General features: G+C 41.9%; 1 protein-coding gene across 1 annotated transcript; it reads left to right on the top strand.

Moving 5' to 3' along the window:
• The first annotated feature begins 371 nt into the window (after positions 1–371).
• On the top strand, positions 372–20,402 carry col26a1 (collagen, type XXVI, alpha 1). Its single transcript, XM_070829076.1, has 14 exons — positions 372–544; positions 789–911; positions 1,442–1,545; positions 13,576–13,637; positions 13,775–13,901; positions 14,505–14,603; positions 14,733–14,852; positions 17,247–17,312; positions 17,996–18,048; positions 18,130–18,192; positions 18,672–18,707; positions 19,060–19,104; positions 19,181–19,265; positions 19,936–20,402. The coding sequence occupies exons 1-14, from the start codon at positions 372–374 to the stop codon at positions 20,073–20,075; spliced, it is 1,296 nt and encodes a 431-aa protein (XP_070685177.1). The 3' UTR covers positions 20,076–20,402.
• Positions 20,403–20,916: the final 514 nt, after the last annotated feature.

Below are 20,916 nucleotides of genomic sequence, written 5' to 3'. Positions count from 1 at the left end.
TGCGCTTTTACGCACTCAGACTGCAGCCCTCACACTCAGCGCGCGTTTTACGCACACTGGATATTTGACTCCTCGGTCCTCGGTACGATGTCAAACGTCAGAAAACCGCATTATTCTATAGGAAGAAGCTGTGTGTCATTCATTTTGAGCTCTTGAGAGGGTAGGTTCGTTTCTCGTCGGGAGGACGAAATGACCAACTCATTGATGGTTTCAGTGGGGTTTGTTTAGGCTTTCTTTCCACCCCATTCCACTTCAGAGACTGATCCGTCAAAGGAGGATTCATAACTTAAGGATTTACTTGAAAAGAGATTTACTTCAGATACCATCCGTATCGGCAGATATCTCTGTCAGGGATAAATCAAGAGGAGATGATGGCTTTATCGTCCCTCTACGCGCTGTGCATGTGGATAAGTTTAGTCTGTCCTTCGCTGGGAACAGGGTTTGTTTATCACTTTCCGGGCATCACTGTGCAGCGACAGCGCATCAAATCGGAACAGAGCGGCAACACTGGACCTCCAGGAACCGGGACCCGTACCCAACTCAGGTGAACACACATGCACTCTGGAGAAGGCGCTTTTTCACTGCAGATATTGAAAAAAACATTTTATCCCGATTCTGCGTTTGGAGCTGTGGTGCATTTCCGGGTGAATCCACAGCTCTAAACTGTGTTTCAGTTTGATGTTTTCTCACGTCTTCACATTGTGTCTTCTTCCTGGCGTTGAATCTGTATGATTTTTCTCATGTAGTTTTAATAATGAGCCTGAAATCTAATCTCCTTTTTATTTCAGGAACTGGTGTCAGTATACTGTTTCCAGAACAGTGTCCTGTCAGGTGCACAATGGGTCAGAAACCTCAGTGCAGAGAGTGCTGCAGGGCTGCCGGTGGCCGGGACCCTGCTCCAAAGTCATCAGGTACCCTTAGAGACCCTTCAGACAAGTCCTCTTCCCCCATCAGCTCTTTCAGGTGTCTGTGATGCTGACACTGTTTTGCTTTTCAGAATCAGTTATGAATAGGGTGCATCCTGCATGCTGGCAGGGGCGGATTTAGTGATCTGGGGGCCTCTGTTGTTCCATATTTTCACCCATTCTCTGACTGAAAATGTTGGCTTTGTGTATTGGCAGTATTGGAAGACTTTTTTCAGTACAACTACTGTCAAAATACTCAGTTCAAATTCTTACATTCAAAACTTTATTTAAGTAACAAAAATATTATCAACACAATTAAGTCTTTTAAAAGTTTCTCTCGGAAATAGAAAGGACTGACTCGGATTATAATTATTAATTATAAGTATAACGTGGTATAAAATGGAAATATTCCAAAAATAGTATATTGATATACCCCATAATACAAAAAACGTAATATTTTGCCATTTGATCATAACCGTTCTGCATGTAGCTATAATAAATGTCTCTGAAATCAGTGTCTGTGCGCTCTTTTCCAGCTACAGGACCGTGATCAGGCCGTCCTTCAAGGTCACCTACAAGCAGGTCACAGCACTGGAGTGGAGATGCTGCCCAGGGTTTGTGGGAGAGGAGTGTCGTGAAGGTGAGTTTTTTATCTGTTTTTTTTTTCTTTAACGTGATGCAACATTGCAGGGGAGAATGTGGTCACAGGCTGAGTCTCTCAACTGAAATAAAGGCCATGTGTTCATCTGCGCTGTTTTAGCAGCAGCAGGCAGCTTTACCCACATCAGTGCCTTTTTTTTATGTTTGGTGGTCTGTAGTCGGGCCGCATGCTAATCATGCTTCTGTGCAGGAGTTGTCCTTTTGATATGATGGTAGGAGTTGTTTCGAATTAAGATTGAAAACCTGTTTCGGATTACTTTGGGGAATACGGACTGCAGTAAAACAACAGCTGAAAGGGATCCTGGGTTTTGTGGTTTTGTACCATTTCTTTCTTTTACTGCCATGCATCTAAAACGATACTCTGCCCGGAAGGAGGATGAAAATCACCAACGTTCTTCTTCTTTATCTTTCTTTGTGTGCGTCTGTGCTTCACACACACCTATACTGCTTTGTTAACAGGCAGTGTTGCCCGTCTCTCCAATCGTTAAAGACCAAAGAATGAATGAAAAAAGCTCAGAGGAACATCCAGCAGAGCAGCTTGTAAAGTGGGAGGTAGTCTCAGTCTCGGTGGGCAGTGCTGCTTGTGGACACCACAGACCGCAGACTCTGAGCCCAGTAAAGACCAACATTTTCACCCAGGGGCGAGCCACCACATCCAGCCTGAAGAAACAGAACATGAGGGTGGATGGAGGTCTAATGTAGGGCTGCCTTAACTCTCCTGCTCATATATACACACATACATATATATATATATATACACATTTATATGTATGTGTCCAATGGTCACAACCACACTGACAAACATGTTTTCACATATTGTATTTTAAGCATTGCCTGTAAAAGGGTTGTTGAGGCTGCATTGGCAGTTATTAAAAATGCACAGTTATTTTAATAGCTTTCTATTAAAATTATTTAGTACACCCAGCAACTTGGTAGATATTTTTTGGGTTGGGCTATACTGAAAATTCACTGGCATGGTCTGTCTACATTTGTCCAAGATTAACAGTTACCTCAATGAGCAAGTTTTGCTTATTGGTCATAATTACCACACCTTGTTCCATTTTGCAAAATTATTCATTGTTGCACTTGGATGGGCAAGATTTACCACGAATTAAGCAAACACACATTAATACTAATGGAATAAACACAGACGTTATTACAAAGCCTTTGGAAACCATTATTTACCCGGCTGTGGATATTATTCCACACAAAGATTAACACATAGCTATATCCGCTGAGTCTGTAATGCCTGAGATTATGGTTCACTTGAGACCAAAGTGGTTGCAGGAGTGTGAAGAAATAATCTGGCTGTTTATTTAACGTTTGCAGAAATGTATTTGCGAGTTCTAATGGCTGTAGAGCAGGAGGAAAATTGCCTCCATATGGAGGGACAGAAGGCCAGGTTGGACTCAGCGAGGAGACCTTAAAGAGCAAGGCTGATGTCACTGGACAGTCTGCTTCACACTGAGGAGTTGAGGGAGAGCTGGCAGGGGGTCAGCGTCTCAGAGTTAGAAAAAGAGAGGACACGGAGGGTAGAAAGTTAGGACTGGTGCACAAGAAACAACCTGGTGTTAGAATTGGCAGTGCAGTCAGCGCTGTGAGAAGAGAAGAGACGAGAAAAGAAGAGAAGAGAAGAGACGAGACGAGAGGAGAAGAGAGGAGGAGAGTAGGGCCATGTGTAATGAGGAGTTCCTCTGTTCCACAGGGCTCCAGCTGCTACAAGCTGCCCAGGCAGCGGCGGCGGAGCAGAGAGTCGGTTCTGTGGGAAAGTGGCCCCACTGAGATTAATGAGCATGACACTCCTCCACCAGGTCTTTGTAACAGACGTGACCGTGCTGAGATCAGGCTACAGCTCTGAAACAAAGCCTGGTTCTCCTCACGTGGATTAACCTCTGTACAACAAAGTTGGTGAATTCAGTTATATATCCAGATTACCTTGGAAATAATGGTTGTTACCACTGTAGAACATTTTAAAGTTAAACCACAAACTTTTTCACTGGTTCTTCACAGAAACCTTTGTATTAAATGGTTTGAAGAAGTTATCGGCTGGTCATTTTCAGAATATTTTGGCTTATGCATACAGAGACACCTCTGTTTGATTGCAGCTGTCTTTTGTCTTAGTTATTGTTAGTTATTGGAGCGGAGGTGTAAGTGACAGTTGTGGAAAATAACCCATGCATCATACTTCAAAACCTCTGAGGGTCTTTTAAGCATTTTTCAAGAATGATGATTCTAAGATCCACTAAGTAAAATATGTGCTACAGAACGAACAAGGGTTTCATCATGGCATCAGCACGAATATGTACTTTTGTTTTATTACCTTTAAGGAAATGCTTTGACGTTTTTGGGAAATACATTTATTTGCTTTCATGGTGAGAGTTAGATGAGAAGATTGATCCCACTCTCATCCGTTAAATATAAAGCTACACCCAGCAGCCAATTAGCTTAGCTTAGCATAGAAATCTCAAGTCCAGCACATAAACACCCCATAAAACCACAGTATGGCAAATTTACATGCTTGCATTTGTTGTTGCCTTCGGAAAAAGCCGGGCAAGCTGTTTTCCACATTTCCAGTCTTTATGCTAAGCTAACCTAATTAGCTGTTGGAGGTAGCCTCTTGTTTTCTGTGCAGTTATCTTACTCTCTGCAAGAAAGCAAATAAGCATATTTCTCAAAACTTCAAACTATTCTTTTAAGCATGGACAATTTTGTTCGGTAACAGAATCCTCAAACGTGTGTGTGTGTGTGTGTGTGTGTGTGTGTTATTGTGTCATTGTGTCTTTATGTCAACACTGTGCATGCCGCTCTGTGTAGCAGAAAACTGCTGCAATGGGGGCTTGGAGCCAGCTGTACTATCAGAGCGAGAGAGGACAGCCTTAACCAATGAAGATGACATCACCTCTGGTTTTAGTTTGATGGGGTTCTGGCTCCACTTCAGAGGCCCCTGAGGCCCTCAGAGATGTAGATAAAGATGCATAAAGAAGGCTAGATTTGAAGCTAAGTCTGTGTAAGCTGAGGAGATGTTTGTTCATCTCACCTCCGCACACACTCTTGTTGTTTTCATCTTCTTAACCCTGAGTCATTTTCTGCCTGACTCTAGTGCGTTATTCTTTTGTTTCTCCTTCTAAAAACAACTCACTTGACTTACAAAGGGAACTCACCACACAAGATAAAGACCAAATCTGTGGTGGTGTCAGTGCACATGTTATCTTGTAGTATGTTGGTTTAGGATTGTAGTTTCTTGAGTCCTGTTAAATTGCTGCTTCACAGCACAGCCAAACTGTTTAGAAATGAAAGATTAGTCAATTAATCAATCAGCTGGTCAGCAGAAACATAACTGATTCATCATTCAAGTAATTTTTCAAGCAAAAAATGTTAAGACACTGCCTTCCTCCAGCTTTTCAACTGCGATGGTTTACTGCTTTTCTTTACCTCATGTGATAGTAAAATTAAGATCTTTGCATTTTGGACTGTTGGTCAGACAAATAAAGCTGCTTGAATACAGCAATAGACATCTATCACTGTTTTCTGACATTGTTCACACCCAACAATTAACTGAGAAAATAATCTGCAACATTGACAGTAAGCATTATTCGCAGCCCTAAAAATGTTTGACGCGGCACATCTGCACAGTTCAGAAAAGGTGATGCTGTAGTTTGAGCTGGTTAATGAATCACTCATTAAATGTGCAATGGCAAGTGTTTTCAGAGTTGCTTTTGACTGGTCCTCTCGTGTGTTCACTGCGTTAGTGTGTGCTTTTTGTTGTGTCCTCTGCATAACCTTTTAACACTCTGAGGTATCATGCAACTTGTGGCCGAGCCTTATGGTCGTGCTGTTTGCAAAGCCTGGATTTTTCTGTGTTTACTAATGGAAAGTGGGCGTTTTCTGAATACACTTCGTTGACACCCTGACCCGTCAATATTTTTGACAGTCTGGTTTGTGCTGGCTGTGTACAGTGCATCTCAAGATTTACATTTTGCTTTCAGCAGAGTTGTTCTAACACATGACAGCATGGAACACATTTGGGAGAAATGTGTTCGTAATTTCCCTGCTGTTGGCCCCTGCCCCCTCCTCCCCGCTCTGTCACAGCAGCAGCCCAGCACCTATCTGCACACATGATCATATTAAGAGTTGGGATAACGTCTGTGTGTGAGGGAGCCTCATCTAAAAAGAATAAGTGCCAGGACCTCCCCTGATGAGCGCAACAGCCTTTGATCTTATGCAAAAGCTCAAGGAAAGAATTTTAACACTCAAAGTTTAACGCTGGGTGTGTCAGCCGAGGATTTTATTAGTGAAGTTAACGATGAATTTCATTAAATAAGTGAAAAGGTGGCTGAAAGCTCAGGATGTCAAATGTGCTAATTTGTTAATGCTACAGCTATGAAGCTCCTAAAGTTTCCCCTCTGCAGCTGGATGAGGAGGAAGTGAGGGAAGTGTGTTAAAACCCATTGTTGGAGGGATTATCTAGAACACAGCTATATTATATCATTGAAAAATACCTTTCCTCCATTTTTCCATTTTATCATCTGCATTCATCCCCTTGCAGGCGTTTGCTGTTTTGCCCTTGCCTTGCCCTGGCTTTTTCTTGCCACTGCAGAGCTCTTTATCTTCTATATTCCTTGCTGCTTTCCACTTATCTAACTTCCTATGTCCTTTAGATCTGCCGCTTTCCTCTCCTTGGAGTAAAGTGATAAAACAGAACCATATCCCACATGTGCAGCCTCTACAGTGTGAGGATATGACTGATGTCTCTGTTACATCCCTGACTGTGCTCAAATATAGGTCGGGCGGTGCCCTTTGACCTGCTGGGAGCCATGGGATAGCTCAGCTGTTCCTGGTCCTGGTCTGATCTGCTTGATGGATGATGATATGCTCATGCTCCTGTGGTTTTTCATTTCTTTCACCAGCTTATCATTGAGTCTTCCCGACTCCATTTGTCCCTCTGCCTGTCTGTCTGCAACTCCATACATCTGTTTATGAGCTGAGCAGGTAAAATTCCTGAGTTTCTAAAAAGGTTCCTGTAGAGCCACATATGCCTGTGAAGGTCGGTGTAATCTGTAGATTTCTGCTGCCAGGAGTGTTTGCCTGTTTAATGTGTAAGGGTGTTTGTCTGCTGCCTTCACGTCCCACTGGAAATTTTCCATTTACAAGTTTTGAAGTTGCATTACGTGTTTTGTGCTTTTGCTTTGTTTTGATTTTGCTATGAAACAAACCACTATTGTTTGAGGTGGCTTCTCTCACCTACACCAGCTGTAAGTTGTGCACAAAATACAAATAAGACTAAAGGCTGTATTTAAACAATCTACAGCTCTCTTGCAAGTGTCCAACTCCACTTTTACTTGTTACATGGTGCATAATCTGGGTGCAAAGTAAGGTTCAAGGTGCAAAGGGGTTGTATTTAGTCTCTTAATTAATCATAGGTGTATTTTGGGCTTAACACGAATTGAAACCAATCATCCAGTCATCTCCCATTCCCTTTAAAAGTCAGATGCGCAAGTCAGCCATCTCGCAATCCTTTATCCTATCAACAACTCCATTTGACTGCGTTTTAGCAAATGCACCAACATTTAACTGATGAGGACCAGTCCTACTGCACTTATTGCTGTATGTGTAACAAACAGTGTTTGCATGTTGTGAACCTGCCTATGTTACGATCTCAGCATTTCCCCCTTTGAATAGCAGGAAAATACTGTGCTATCAAGTTAAGACCAAGGTTTTGTTGATTAATGGTGCTACCGCTTCCTGCCGCCATAAGATAGCAATGCACCAACATTTCGCCTCGTTTTAACACCAACATGTCCAACATGTACATTTGTTACATACACAATGTGGACGCTGGGTGTGAAAATGACAACCGTTTCAGTCACTCAGAAACTGGTAATGATGCTTGTGCTGCGCTGTGCTGTGCACCACTTTGCCCTGGAGGGCTCAAAGAGTCTAGCCATGCTAGAAGCTCTGTACCACGGTACAGTGAAGCTTTAACCTAAATACTAACATCAGCATGCTAAACTGCTTTTCAATGCAGGTATAATGTTGACTATGTTTGGTAAGCACCATGGTAAATTAAATTAACTTAACAAGTTGACATGCTAACATTTACTCCTTAGCACAAAACACAAAGTGCAGCTGATGGGAATGTCATTAGTTTTTTGGGTATTTGTTGATGAGTAGTAGACATACTTTGACCTGATGATGGTGCTAGAGGAGAAGTTCAGAAATCACCAAAGGGATTAAAACTCATCCTCAGGGATAAGTGAATGTTTGTGCCCCATTTCAAGGCAATCCATCAATAGTTTAGACTTTCCACTCCAAACCACAAACGTGAGCTTGCTAGTGGCGCTAGATGAAAAGTCAGGGGATCACCAAAGTCTGTGGATTCATCCTGTGGGTTGAAGCAAAAAGGTTTATACAAGATTTCATGATATTTCATTATACAGTTGTCTGAAACAAAACATTTACACTCCAGTTTAGATCAAAACATTATAAATAACCAACAGTAAAAAGAAAATTCTTGCTGACTTCTATTTTTTTTGCGTCATAGTCTACAAACTCCAGGGTCTGAAAAGGCTCATTCATAATTCTCCATTTCTAGCAGCTGTGTATTGGCATTAATCTGTTCTCATCTCATGCTTACAATATTTCCGATATGACTGAAGGGATATTCTGCCACTCTTCCTCTTTCTGTCTGTGTGTCTCCATTCTCTCCATTCCATCAGACACCACTGCAAAAACATTTGAACCTCAAAAATGTTCCCCTTATTTCAGCCGATCACTTCACCAAATTCACACAACATCATCTCATAGCATGACGATGACTGTATGTCTGTGCACCAGCAGGGCCATCCATCTCTAACTGCGACTGATGTGTTGCTCGCGTTTCAGCACCGGGGCAGTGTCTTGGCTGACGGGCCGGACTGTGCAGCCTGATGGGATGAGTGGATGCATTCTGCTAACATGAGGGAATGACAGAGAAATTAGGTGTATTAGGTCTCAGATTGGAAGAGGTTCAGTCTGTCATTGTTTCATGACTACGCCTGCTGAGTCGCAGCATTTTGTGAGGAAGAATGTCCAATTAATAATGATGCCTCATTGTGGTTTTGAAGGCCATTATTCAGTCATTGACCATATCTTGATCTCTATGAAAAAATGGCAACATGCATCAAATTTAATGGGAAATTCCATGAATTGCCAAGTATTTCCCAAATACTTCATGTAGCAAAGCTTCAGTTTAAAGAAATTCTGTGTGGCCTGTCAGCTGGCATCATGGGGAAAAATGCTAAATGGTCCCTCTGTGGACTACTAGACATCTTGGTTTTCAAAAAAAGCTCCGTTCACCGTCCTGCACCAGCCACCGCAGTCAAAGTGGGTGTGTGATTTAGTGAGTGAGAATTTGTGACAGTACGAGTGTGTGTCTGTCTGTCTGTCTGTCTGTCTGTCTGTGTATATGTGTGTGTGTGGGTGTGTGTTCTTTGCCAGCTGTTCTCCGTGCCAGCAATAGCTGACCACTTGCTGGCTGAGGCTGACACACAACAGGCTCCTGGGACACAGCCAGCTCTTGGAGGCCGTCTGTGGTCTGCACCCACACACACACACACACACACACACACACACACATACACACAGAGCTTACAGACTGGGCACACACTTATCTGTGTATCTTGGGGATGTGACAGCGACAGCTTAAGATGGTCCAAGAAGATGTTTCAATACATCATCCCTCTGTCCTGCTCACACGAACAAACAGAGCATGCATTTAGTGGCAATGAAAATGACTGTCCCCAGCTGTGTGCGTCATGGTTTGTTTTGTGGTTTAGGATCTATGTGTGTGTGTGTATGTGTGTGTGTGTACATGCAAAAAAACTGCAAGAAAGAGAGTGATGTCTTTGATCTGTATCCATGTCTAATGTAGGACATGTAGCTGTCTCAACAGATGATGCCCACAGTCTGACTTACACTCTTGCCAAATATTCCTGTGCTGTCTTGTACTGTAGATCACACAATAATGGAAGCAGTGATTCATTAAACAGGTTGGTATTTCTGGTGTTTGCTGACATGAAATATGCTCTTTGTTTTGGTTCCTCTGATGTTTGAATGAAGGTTTATCTCCCAGCAGATTCTAATCTTATTTACTCTCTGTGCTTTATCTAGAGGGAGTTTGATCCCAGCAGCCTGGTCTCTCAATTTTCATCACCAGACTTCACAATCAAGCTTATCACATAAGACAACCATCAGCTTCATTGCCGTGTCATGTGATTTGTAGACATTTAATCCATTTGCATGGTGCATTGCCCATCAGTCTGATATCTCTATTCATTGCATTTTATTTAACTATTCTGTGTCTGTAGTAACTTTAAATCATTTCCACTTGCAGATGCCACTCTTGCTATATCTCGGCATCATTTTCAGTGAATTTCCAATAATATCAGACAAAATGTAGCATCTAAAAAATTTGAAAAACCACGCAAACACACAAAACTTTCTTTCACCTCTCGTTGGAGCAGAAAAAATGTTCCCAATTCCTTCTGTTTGTTTGGTTTCCGACTAAAGACAACACGATTCTGAATCTTTCCCATGAGCTGAGTGCAATCCAAGAAAAATAACCCCGTCTTATGTTGCCATGGTGTAATTATGGATCCAAACAGACTCTATAACTGCGGTCCCGTTCTAAACATCAGCTCAAGCACAGCGGAAGTTTGGTTTTCTAACCCAACATAATTAAATTCCAACTGCAGGAGTGGAAATCCCGCCCCACCACCTTTTTAGAAAAAAAAAGTCAGCTATTTCTCTGGTTAACATTTCTGGTAAATTGACTCAGTTCTGGTGTTTTCCTGTGGTGTGTGTTTATGACATAATAAGATATGGCTGGTTTATTTCTGTCTCTGTCAGACAAGAGATGAAGATTGGACAAGTGAGCTCATTAGCAGTGAAGAGTGGACCTTGAGAGTCTGTGTGGCAGAAAGCTATCAAGAACCAGGCAGCTGATCTTATTTCATACAGCAAGCAGCTACAGATATGATACATTTTGAGTTACAGCACTACACTTATCTACTACTATAATTCGCTCCGCCTACATTTGAAAATGCACAAAGTTCTCTGGAGCGTGTTGAAAGGTTTAGTGGAAGTCAGTAAAAATCAAGCTGGACTAACATCTGCACAAAATGTTGTGCCGATCCATTTTATGTTAAGACTTTTTTTCTGAATAAACTTTGACCTGCTGGTGGCACCAAAGGAAAAGTAAGGAGAGCAGAATCACCAGGATTCATCTTCTGGGAACTTTGAAAGTCTGTACACAATCCGCTGTAAATAGTTGTTGAGACATTTCTGTCTGGACCAGTGGGCCCTCTGCCCCATTGTCTTTCCCGGAGCCACCCTGCTAGTGTGGCTTAAAAACTGAACTAAAATGTCACCACATCACCATAAAATAACTCTTGGAATGCATCACAGATTGAAGTTTTGTATATAACCGAAAAATAGGGTCAGAGGGTGGAGATTTCCTCTGGGCTGCTGATGAATAAATGAGGAGGAGATGAAGGCATATCATCTCATCACTGCTCTCACACTGTGGAGCCCATGATTGCCCACAGTCTCGCTGTTGTGCTGTGTGTGGCTTTGATGTCCTTGGTGCAGTCACTGAAGAAACCTCAGTGCAGTCAGTCACAACAAACAGCTCATGTGGGGTCATTTTGGCCTCGGCGGTCGAGCAGCTCTCAGTATTTGGGTTGACGAATCCCGAGGAATGTGTTTTGGGTTGAGCTGTTGATTGTTGTTTCCGCTTGTGGCTGTGCTCCAGGGTGAGATTCAATGTTGAAATGAGGCATGGAGAAACCACACCCACGCAGTCCGATGCACCACTGGACTGGACGCGCATGATTGTAGACACTCACACAGACATGGTTCAGACGTTCATGCTGTCCTATTTCAGTGAAGCAGAAACCTCAGCGTCTACCATTAGTAGCCTCTGTGCTGCGGTCAGAGACGATGATTTAGGCAAACCAGAGCAGTTTGGGTCATTTTTGTTGTCGCGTTAGTTATTTATGAGCACCAGTTGTTCCTCGTTCTGGGTATCCCTGCTATGACCACAATGTGGGTGGGACCCATCTGTGGGACTGACAGCTGACATTCCAGACTTCTTATGAGCCATAGACCAGAGGAAGGCTCAGATTTAGAACAAATACTGGGTTTTTCTATGAAATTGAGCTATTCTGTGTTTTGGATTATGGATTACAGCTCGTGTAAAGGATCCAAAATTGCAGTACAGCGAGGAATGTGTAGATATCTGCGGTTAGTGGTAGATAGACTGGTATAATTTCTGTGAAAGATGAAGAGTTCAAAACAGACTGAAGATTTAGTTGCTGGCAAACAAGAATTTCAGTCAGGCACATGCACATAAATATTTTGCTAGTGCAGCAAAAAATGAATACAAGAAACCTGGAGAAATAAGCAAAAGTGCCTTTTTTCACCACAAGGGTTAATGTTGTTTCTTAAAGGGTTAGTCTGACATTATTCAATATTTCGAAGAAATTCTAAATATAAAAAGAAAAGATGAAAACCAACAATGCATCAATCCGTTTCTCAATGTGCTACCCTGACTGTGGCCTTAAATCTTTAAAGCTGCTATAATCATTTTTTATATTGACAAAAGGTCAAATGACTACATATAATGTACAGCCACAACTTGACTCTTTTGGTTCACTCTCACTGCTATAATTAGAGTTGTTTTCGACTATAACAGACCAACACTAAAGTAACCACTAGGGTGTGAACATAGTGGAGCATTTAGCAGCTAAAGAGCCAGACATTTCCCTCAGGAGTTGATGGAGACCAAAACCAGAGCTGAAAGCAAGTAAATATTGATTATAAACTCATCATGTGTCTAGAAACAAGACTCCAAGTGGATGATGTATGAACAAGCAATTGTTTGCCAACAAGTTCGCCATAACAATTCAAAAGCATACAATATGTGAGTGTTGTGTTGCATGTTGGTAGTTTTTAGCAAATGTTACTCAAACAGGAGTAAACAGAGCAGCTGTTGGGGACAACTTTCAGCTGCAGATTTATACATGTTTGTGTATTAATGTGTGGCTCACTGATGTGATTTTAATAGTTTATGAACAACAGTGGAGGTCTGTGGCACAGAGGAACAAGCTATGCCTCATTTTGGCCACACAGACAAAACTGTTAAGTCTGATCAGTTCATTGTTTTTGTCTTTTACTGGGATTTGTTGACAGTAAAAAAATATATAAAATATCATGAGACCTTTAAATTGCATTTTAAGACGAGCAAGTACATCCTTTGTTTGGTACATTAAATTTAAGCGGTAAGCTTTTAACCTCTTGTGTCTTGAAAATGTCTATAAATTACATTTTCAAAGTTGTACTGAAAATATGTGGATGGAGGCGTGCGCGTGCGTGTGTGTGTGTGCGTGTGTGTGCGTGTGTGTGCGTGTGTGTGTGTGTGTGTGTGTCTGTGTGCGCACGTGTGTGTGTGTGTGCGTACGTGTGTGTTTGTTTGTGTTTCCATGTGCCATGTTCCATGCTGCACACAGTTAATGGTTTTGGTATCTGGAGGAGGATGTGAGTGAGGGCATACAAGCCATCACTGTGAGTGGGCAGACAGACAGAAAACATGCAGAGTCAGGAGACAAGCAGGTGTGCACCAGGCTTGAGTGTGTGTGTGTGTATGTGAGAGAGAGAGAGAGAGAGAGAGGGAGAAGGAGAGAGAAAAAGAAAGAAAAGGTCTAATAATATTTATTCTGTGAGTGAGTGACATGATTTAAGGAGGAATTCCTAATAAATTCTTGGGTCTGGTTTGATGGACATTGTTCCTGTGTATGTTGGCTTGACCTGCTCAGTGTGAGATAGAGAGATACAACTGATGGTGCCAGGATGAAAAAAAAGAGGGATGAAAGAGATGAGGCAGAGACAGACAGGAAAAGGCAGATGGAGAAGAGGCAGCATGTATAAATGCTGTAATGTGGAAACTAAACTTGTCTGTCTTTCTTTCTTACAGAGTGTATGAACTGCACCAGTTTCACTGCCATGAACAGCAGAATAAATGCCATTGAATCAAAGGTAAAGAGATTCTCTCAGATCCATCCCTACAGACGTGTCTCTATCCTATGAATAATTTGAGCATAAGCATTTCCAGACAATTTACTGTCTACGTACCAGAGTTTAGATGTGTCTGAGATGTGTTGCTCTTGTTGCAGATCAAGCTGTTACAAGTGGGACGTTCATCCTTGCCGACAGTCAGCGGTTTACCAGAAGGCTCTACAGACAATGAGGTGGACACACCCCAGCCCACTCCTATTGGACCGCCCTCATACCTGCCACCAGGTGTCAACACATCACGAAAAACATGCTTTCTGAAATAAGTTGAAGAGCCGTTTCGTAACATCTTAATGTCTGTAAAAATGGCAAAAGACACGCATGCACCTGGCAATCCTATTTCCTTGGTATCTCAACGTCTGTATTTGGATTAATCAAATTAATGCACAGTTTGAGTTTCAGTAGTCAGTGATTACTAAAGGAATATTTCATCTCTATTTAAGTTAGATCTCTAATCTCTAATAAAGTTTGTTAGGATAACACACATCTAGTAAATTATGGCCCTTAATCATATTTCAAGTTATTACATTGTGGGTCCAAAAGTCCAACATTTCCTCAACATTTTTCAGGGTGGGGGGGTATCCTGACTTTTAGTCCCTAGAATGAGTCAAGCTACAAAAATGCTGGATCCTACATTTTCCATCATGCAAATCAATAGTGTCTTTTAGAGAGCCCCTCCTTTTGCCCTACATACCCACTTGCTTCAAATCCCACACGAGTAAGTTGACCTTCATGTGTAAAATCAATGGAGTTCTGTTTTCATTTAATTCATTTAGGAGTAAAGCTTTTCTTGAACTCTGCATTTGACCCTCTCTTTTTTTGGAGTAACAGGAGGCAGAGGTGCTCCAGGGCCCATCGGACCACCAGGGCCTCCAGGCGCTGAAGGACCTCAGGGTCTGGCTGGAGAAGCAGGCCTCCCTGGACCCATCGGTAAAATATCATCGAATCATTCGGTCTAATCTGCTGATTTAAAGATGATTTGAGGACTCTCACAAATGATAATCCTTGTCGAACATGACTAATTGATTAATTGTATTTTATATTTACCTTGATGATCAGGACCGAAGGGGGACAGAGGACTTTCAGGAGAAATTGGTCTCCCCGGTCCACCTGGTCCTCCGGGGCCGAGCTTCTCTCCCATCCGAGTGCGTGGTGACGTTTTTCATGTGGACAATCAAGGTGAGCAGACCTTCCACCTCAAATTCACTCTTTTACAGTAACTTAGTGCTAAAGTATCCCAGATGGCCTCAAATGAGAATATAATAGAAGTAGATCCCGCACACATGGTTGAATTCTGATTCAAGCACAATTGTAAAACCACTCAAGCATTCAGCTTTTGGATGGTCTGAATTGTTGCCAAAACCACAGGTCCATTTTCACAGCTCATCCTAAAATGAGTCATGTGCTTCATCAGTTTCAATCCCGTTGTTCTCTCTGCAATCATTTTGTCAGGCAGATCATGAACCCTGGCTAGATCGGTTTCTCTGGAAGAAAAATGCTTTAAAAGGGGCACAGGTGGAAGCCCAAAGCACGTCGTGGTTGTTGCCAATGTTTAAGTGAGCAATATGTGTCTGCACCTTTTAGCACAGGACCCACATTCGTAAGGGAGTATTGTTTCTTTGCAGCAAAGGGCTGGTTTAGATTTAGTTTAATTGTTTCTGTGTGTTTTGCTGCTGCTGAGCCACTGTTTAGTGCAACCTCATTTCAGACCACCACCAACATTGACACATTTCTCATTCATCTTCTTCAGTGTCTGCTCGCCGCAAAGATCTGTACAGCGAAGCATATGCGGCCTACACATGGATATAATTGAATTCTCTTTGTTTGAAACTTTAAAAGCTTTCAAATGTGTAAGATAAATGAGGAAGCCCTCGTGCAAAAGTTATATCTCTCACATTTAAAACTTGCGTTTCACCACTTGGAGGCAGTAGAGGTCCATGTTATAATCATTACCTCATGAGGACTGCTGGCTCCGATTAGGTTTTTGGCTGTGTCTGCCTTTCTGAGCCCAGGACTGTGTCTGCGGGTCTGGAACTATGTAGATTTGGGTCTGTGGGACCATGTAAGCTGAGGGGGGCCAACTGGCTGTAAATCAGGCCTAATTTGTTAGCTGTCAGCACAACAGTCTGCGTTTGGGGGAACAGGCCACGGCCCAGAGCCAAAAACTGGGCTAGCTATGAGCGAGGGAGGAGATAGTCTGCCACTCATGTGAAGTTTCTTGGGGAGGCAGCCAGGCTCGAGGAGACTGTAACATTAGAAAATTAGTTCCAGAGGGAAATCTGCTCCTTCTAGACCCTTTTTGTGGACTGTAGCCATAATGTAACAGTGCTGTCTCAACACGGGGGAAGACTGATTCTGAGCATATGTTAAAGTGAAGAGGAAGTGTGGTGTGGTTGCAAACAAAATTTATATGTACAAGCATACTTTGAAATATCCTACATGCTGAGAACAAGGCATGACTTCCATCTCCTGAATGTTTTGTATCAAGAGAGATCATGTTCAAGCATTAACTGCTCCATTAAATGGGACCTCTTTTAGATCGACCAGCTGTTCCTGTCGATCACATTGAATTTAATCCTACTGTTGACTGCAGATGAAACTCTGTAGCCTGACTTGTGATCCTTAAGGTCTTAATTCTTGTGTTGGATTGAAGAAAGGATCCTACACCCCCGAGGCTCAGACTGTTTGACACCCCAGTAGTATTAGTATATGGGTGGATGCAACAAACAGCTTTTGAAAAGGTTTTTTAAAACGCTTAAAACAACAAGAAAATGCATGCTTGGATTGAGTGTTTTGTATGTCACTGCAGCTTCAAAACCTCATTTAAACAGTTGCATACATCTGTAGCCTCCGTTCAGTGTGTCCTTGATTTCCTTTGTGGTGCATTTACATTTGTATTTAGAGCTGTTCATTCAGATCACATATCACCCAAAATGCACCTCAGTACTAAGAGTGAAACAATGTGTGCGTTGGTGTACAGTTGAGACAGCGGTTGTGCCACTGTTAGCAATAAAAACAACTAAAGAACCTTTTTTGTGAGAGTTATATTGTAAAAAGAAAAACTTGTGCAACTGAGTGAAACATGCATTTCTGTCTGTGTAGCACAAATATCCAGTGTTAGAGATTTGGCAACCAGCGACAATGAAGTCATGCAGATTTTGGCAATGTTCACATGTAACTGGCTGGTTGCTGTGTTGTAGCCCATGAGTCACTTCAGTTACTATGTGCAGTGTTTAACGATCAAAGCATTAATAAAAATCTAGTTTGATTATAAGTCATTTACACCAGGAAATAGAGTATAATTTAACATCACATCTGATTCTGTTGACTCCAGGAGAAAAGTTAAAGGACATTAGTGAAATTTACACACGGCTTGTAGTGATAGTATCTACAGTAACTGCACGTTAACAGACAATTTCTTACATTAAAACGCAGTCTAAATGATACCTCTTGCTGTAAGCCGATTGTTAATGACCTTCAGTCAGATATGAATTGAAATTTTTTCTAGTCTGTCTTTACATGCAAAGGGTTAAATTAAACTTTTAATTTAAACCTCTGTTTGTTTTTCCCCAGAGGAGAACCCTGATCCTCAGATCTTAGTCGGACCTCCTGGTCCAACTGGTCCTGTCGGCCCCTCAGGTATGAGTTTAAGCCGTTTCCTGCTCACAGGTTCGAGGGAAACACCACAGACCCACAGACAGTCAGTTCATGAAACATACATGTGTGTTATGTATATTGTGTCATGATTGACCTTTGACCTCTTTGACGGTTTCATCATTACAGATGCATGTTGTGCAGCCTGGCACTGCTCCAACTCATAAAACTTTATTTATTATTTTATTTTTGGAGACCTTGTATATCCAAAGATAGGAAACATGTCATGCTAATTTGAGTGTCAGAAGAACAGCACAAGCACAAGACACTCTAACACAATAACATCAATTTTCTATTTGTTGTATTTGTGCAGTGTTTTGAATTTGAACATTTCACTATATGAGCATTATATTGATTCAATAAAACTCTGGTACACGCAGATAACAAATATGACTTATGTTGTGCAAAAACATCGTTAAATCCATTTATTTTAAGGGAAAATTTAAGTGAAACATTGATAACATTGATATTCATGTGTTTTATCATGTGTTTATTTTTCAAACCTTGACAAATCTTCTCACAGGACAATATAATTTCTGAATTGAATTAAACTGTCTTAGATTGACTGAATTGAATTTTGTCATTGCACAACAGTCAGAACCAGACTTAAACATTTTGACATTCAACCTCCATCCTGTGTAAATGCTTTTTTGTGAATGACGCTACAGGTCCTCCAGGACTAAGAGGACCTGCAGGGATACCAGGCCTGCCAGGACGAGATGTGAGTATCTGTATCTGCTGATCAATATGAATATCAATGTATGACTGGCTTCATTAATAACTTCTGTTTTCCCGGCATAAGGGCATGGAAGGCTTCCAAGGCATGCCTGGAGATGCTGGGCCTAAAGGAGATCCAGGGGAAAGGGTGAGGCTGCTCTAAAAATCGTCCTCATTATTGGATTAGCAGGCTGGCTGAACATATTTGAATCTGATGAACTATCAAAATGCTTTTTGTTCTACGTTTTGTAAATGGTCCCTAGCTGTCATGCAATCTTAAACACATTAAAGGTGAACAAGCTTTTCTTCAAAGACGCACTCCAAGCCGTGACTAATCCTCCTCTCTCTCTCTCCCTTTCTGTCTCCCGTCCAAGGCCAGGCCTCACTAATCAGGGCCGCCATGTCGGGTCCCCTCTTTTATCCGGCTCTCTTGTGGGCCTCTGTCTTTAAACCTGATCCTCTTCCTCTACTAGCATGATTTAAGATTGGAGATCTGGTGAAGAGGCAGATTAGCACAGGGGATAAAGAATGCATGCCGGTGAAATGTTTGTGTGTGTGTGTGTGTGTGTGTGTGTGTGTGTGTGAGGAAGAGTCCTAAGTTATTTCTCTCTGTTTCTTCTCCACTAGGGGCCTCCAGGTGTGACGGGTGAGCAAGGCCTACCTGTAAGTATAGGTTACTGTTGACCTAAAACCTAAAATACAAACACTTATCATGAGTCCCTACCCTAGTGGGGACTTACTGTTGGTATACTGTATCTAAATAATACTAACCTATCCCTGACTCTAACCACCACCAAACAAATACTTTATACTTCTTGTTGCATCTGTAACAAAAATATAGTGTAGAAAAACATTTTCCTGATTGGGCCCAACAAAATGTCCCCACATGGCACTGTGGGCCCCACACAGTGAAAGTGCTCCCAGTTTTTACAAGTAATACATGAACACACACACAAATTCACACAAAACACCAGATGGGTAGAGGTAACCAGATTGTTATACTGTGTATTCACAGGGAGCACCAGGGCTAAAAGGAGAGCCTGGAGAAGGCTTGAATGAGGTAAGAGATGTTGGTATATTTCCCTCCTGAGCTTATTTGAAAACTTCTCCTTAATGACCGTGGTGGTGTTTCTCAGGGTGAGGCCGTGCAGCAGCTCAGGGAGGCCTTGAAGATCCTGGCTGAGAGGGTCCTGATCCTGGAGCACATGATCGGCGTTCATGGTGAGGAGGAAAACAGTAGTTCAGGCCTCAGAACATTAAAGGAATAATTTGACATTTGATAGAAATATCCGTATTCATTCATTGGCAGAAATGAGAAGATTGATACCACTCTCAAATGTGTCTGTTTAATATGCAGCTGCAGCCACTCTTAGCTTAGCTTATTAGCTTAGCATAATGACTGGAAACAGGGGGGGACCGCTAGCCTTGCTTTAACACAAGGTAATAGCTCCTCTAAAGATCACATCACAAGTTATTTCTCATTTGCTTAATATGTGCAAAACCCCAAAAAGCCACAACTTCCCATTTTATGGGGTTTGCATGCTGGGCAGTTGCCAAACAACCAGATGCCAAGAAATAGTCCTGCACTTAAATGTTGTTTTTACTCATTATTTTTGTATGGATTGAGCACATGAGATATGTATTAATTAGAGCTTTAGAGGTGCTGGAAGGAGGATTTAGTTTCCCCCAGACAGAGCCAGGCTGACTGTTTCCAGTCTGCATGCTGTAGTTCCATATTTAATGAACAGATGTGAGAAAGGTATCAAGCTTCTCATCTAATTCTCCTCCAAAAAGCGTATAAGTGCATTTCCCAAACTGTCATACTGCTCCTTTAAAACAGTAGTTGTAAGAGGAGTCATTTTGGATGATTATTTTGCATGTGTTTACACAGACAACTCTGAAGGATCTGGATTTGGCAGCATTTCAGACCCCCTGTCTTTCTCCTCCATAAAGATCAAGCGCCTTCCGCCAATCCAGACCCCTCCTCAAACTCCAACACTGGGGGAGAGACAAAGACGAGCTCCCCTTTAAGAGTATAGTCTAACTTTGTATGTATGTGTATAATTGTGATGGATGTGGCAGATTCTGCCTTACTGGACGTACATTTGTTTTGTTTTTATCATGTTTCTCATATCTTTATTATTACAATTTATTTGCCTATTATTGTCTTTTTTGTCACAAATGAGTACAGCTGTTAAAGCGAAGCTCTCTGCAGACATGAGATGCTGAGCATTTCATCCAACGAAAGGCTTTTTTGAGCCTTTGTGACCGCGTTGCTGCACAGTCCCAGATAACCTTAACAGCAGCACTTGTACAATGTTGTACAGTGAAATATTATCTCATAAAGTGTTATGAGGGCTTTGGCATCTTTCTTTCCTCAGATAAAAGACTGCCTAGTAAACACATCAGGTTCTTTGGCTGATGTTGCAAAGCTCCTCAGGCTGCAAGTTCCTGAGAGCTAGACCCAAAATATACTACTTAGTGTCAAACACATTTTTGGAACGACCTCTGGGTCCCTCTCATGTTAGCCTGTCAAACATATTTCCTCCTTTCTCTTCTTTCTGTCTCTCTCTGGTTGCTCTGCCTTGTTAAAACTGAGGTAAGACATGACAAGCTGCCAAGAGTATCTGCTTAAAATAAAGTTAGGTGAAATGAATAGCATCTGGAGAGGACACATCTGGAAGGCCAAAGGAAGAGATGCTAAAAAGCAGTTGAGTTTTAGCCTGTGTTTTGGCGCCAGCACACGTTCACGTGACTGGCAGATGATTTCTTCACCAACTGCCTCTGAGATTTGTTTCCAAACTGATAAGATTGGTGCATAATAAGTCTCTGAGAGGCCAAAGCTGCTGGTCCCTGAAAAAAAGGTTGTCCA

This window comes from Pempheris klunzingeri, chromosome 4 (genome assembly GCF_042242105.1).
Source record: "Pempheris klunzingeri isolate RE-2024b chromosome 4, fPemKlu1.hap1, whole genome shotgun sequence".
NCBI classification, from domain to species: Eukaryota; Metazoa; Chordata; class Actinopteri; order Acropomatiformes; family Pempheridae; genus Pempheris; species Pempheris klunzingeri.
Note: the sequence above shows the minus strand (reverse complement) of the source record. Positions and strands in the feature narration are given on the sequence as shown.

Bases quoted from the DNA above. Each gene is read 5' to 3' on its own strand.
- col26a1 (XM_070829076.1), top strand. From the start codon at position 372: ATGGCTTTATCGTCCCTCTACGCGCTGTGCATGTGGATAAGTTTAGTC. The intron at 912-1,441 runs GTACCCTTAGAG...GCTCTTTTCCAG, and splicing joins CCCTGCTCCAAAGTCATCAG to CTACAGGACCGTGATCAGGC. The intron at 13,638-13,774 runs GTAAAGAGATTC...CTCTTGTTGCAG, and splicing joins TAAATGCCATTGAATCAAAG to ATCAAGCTGTTACAAGTGGG.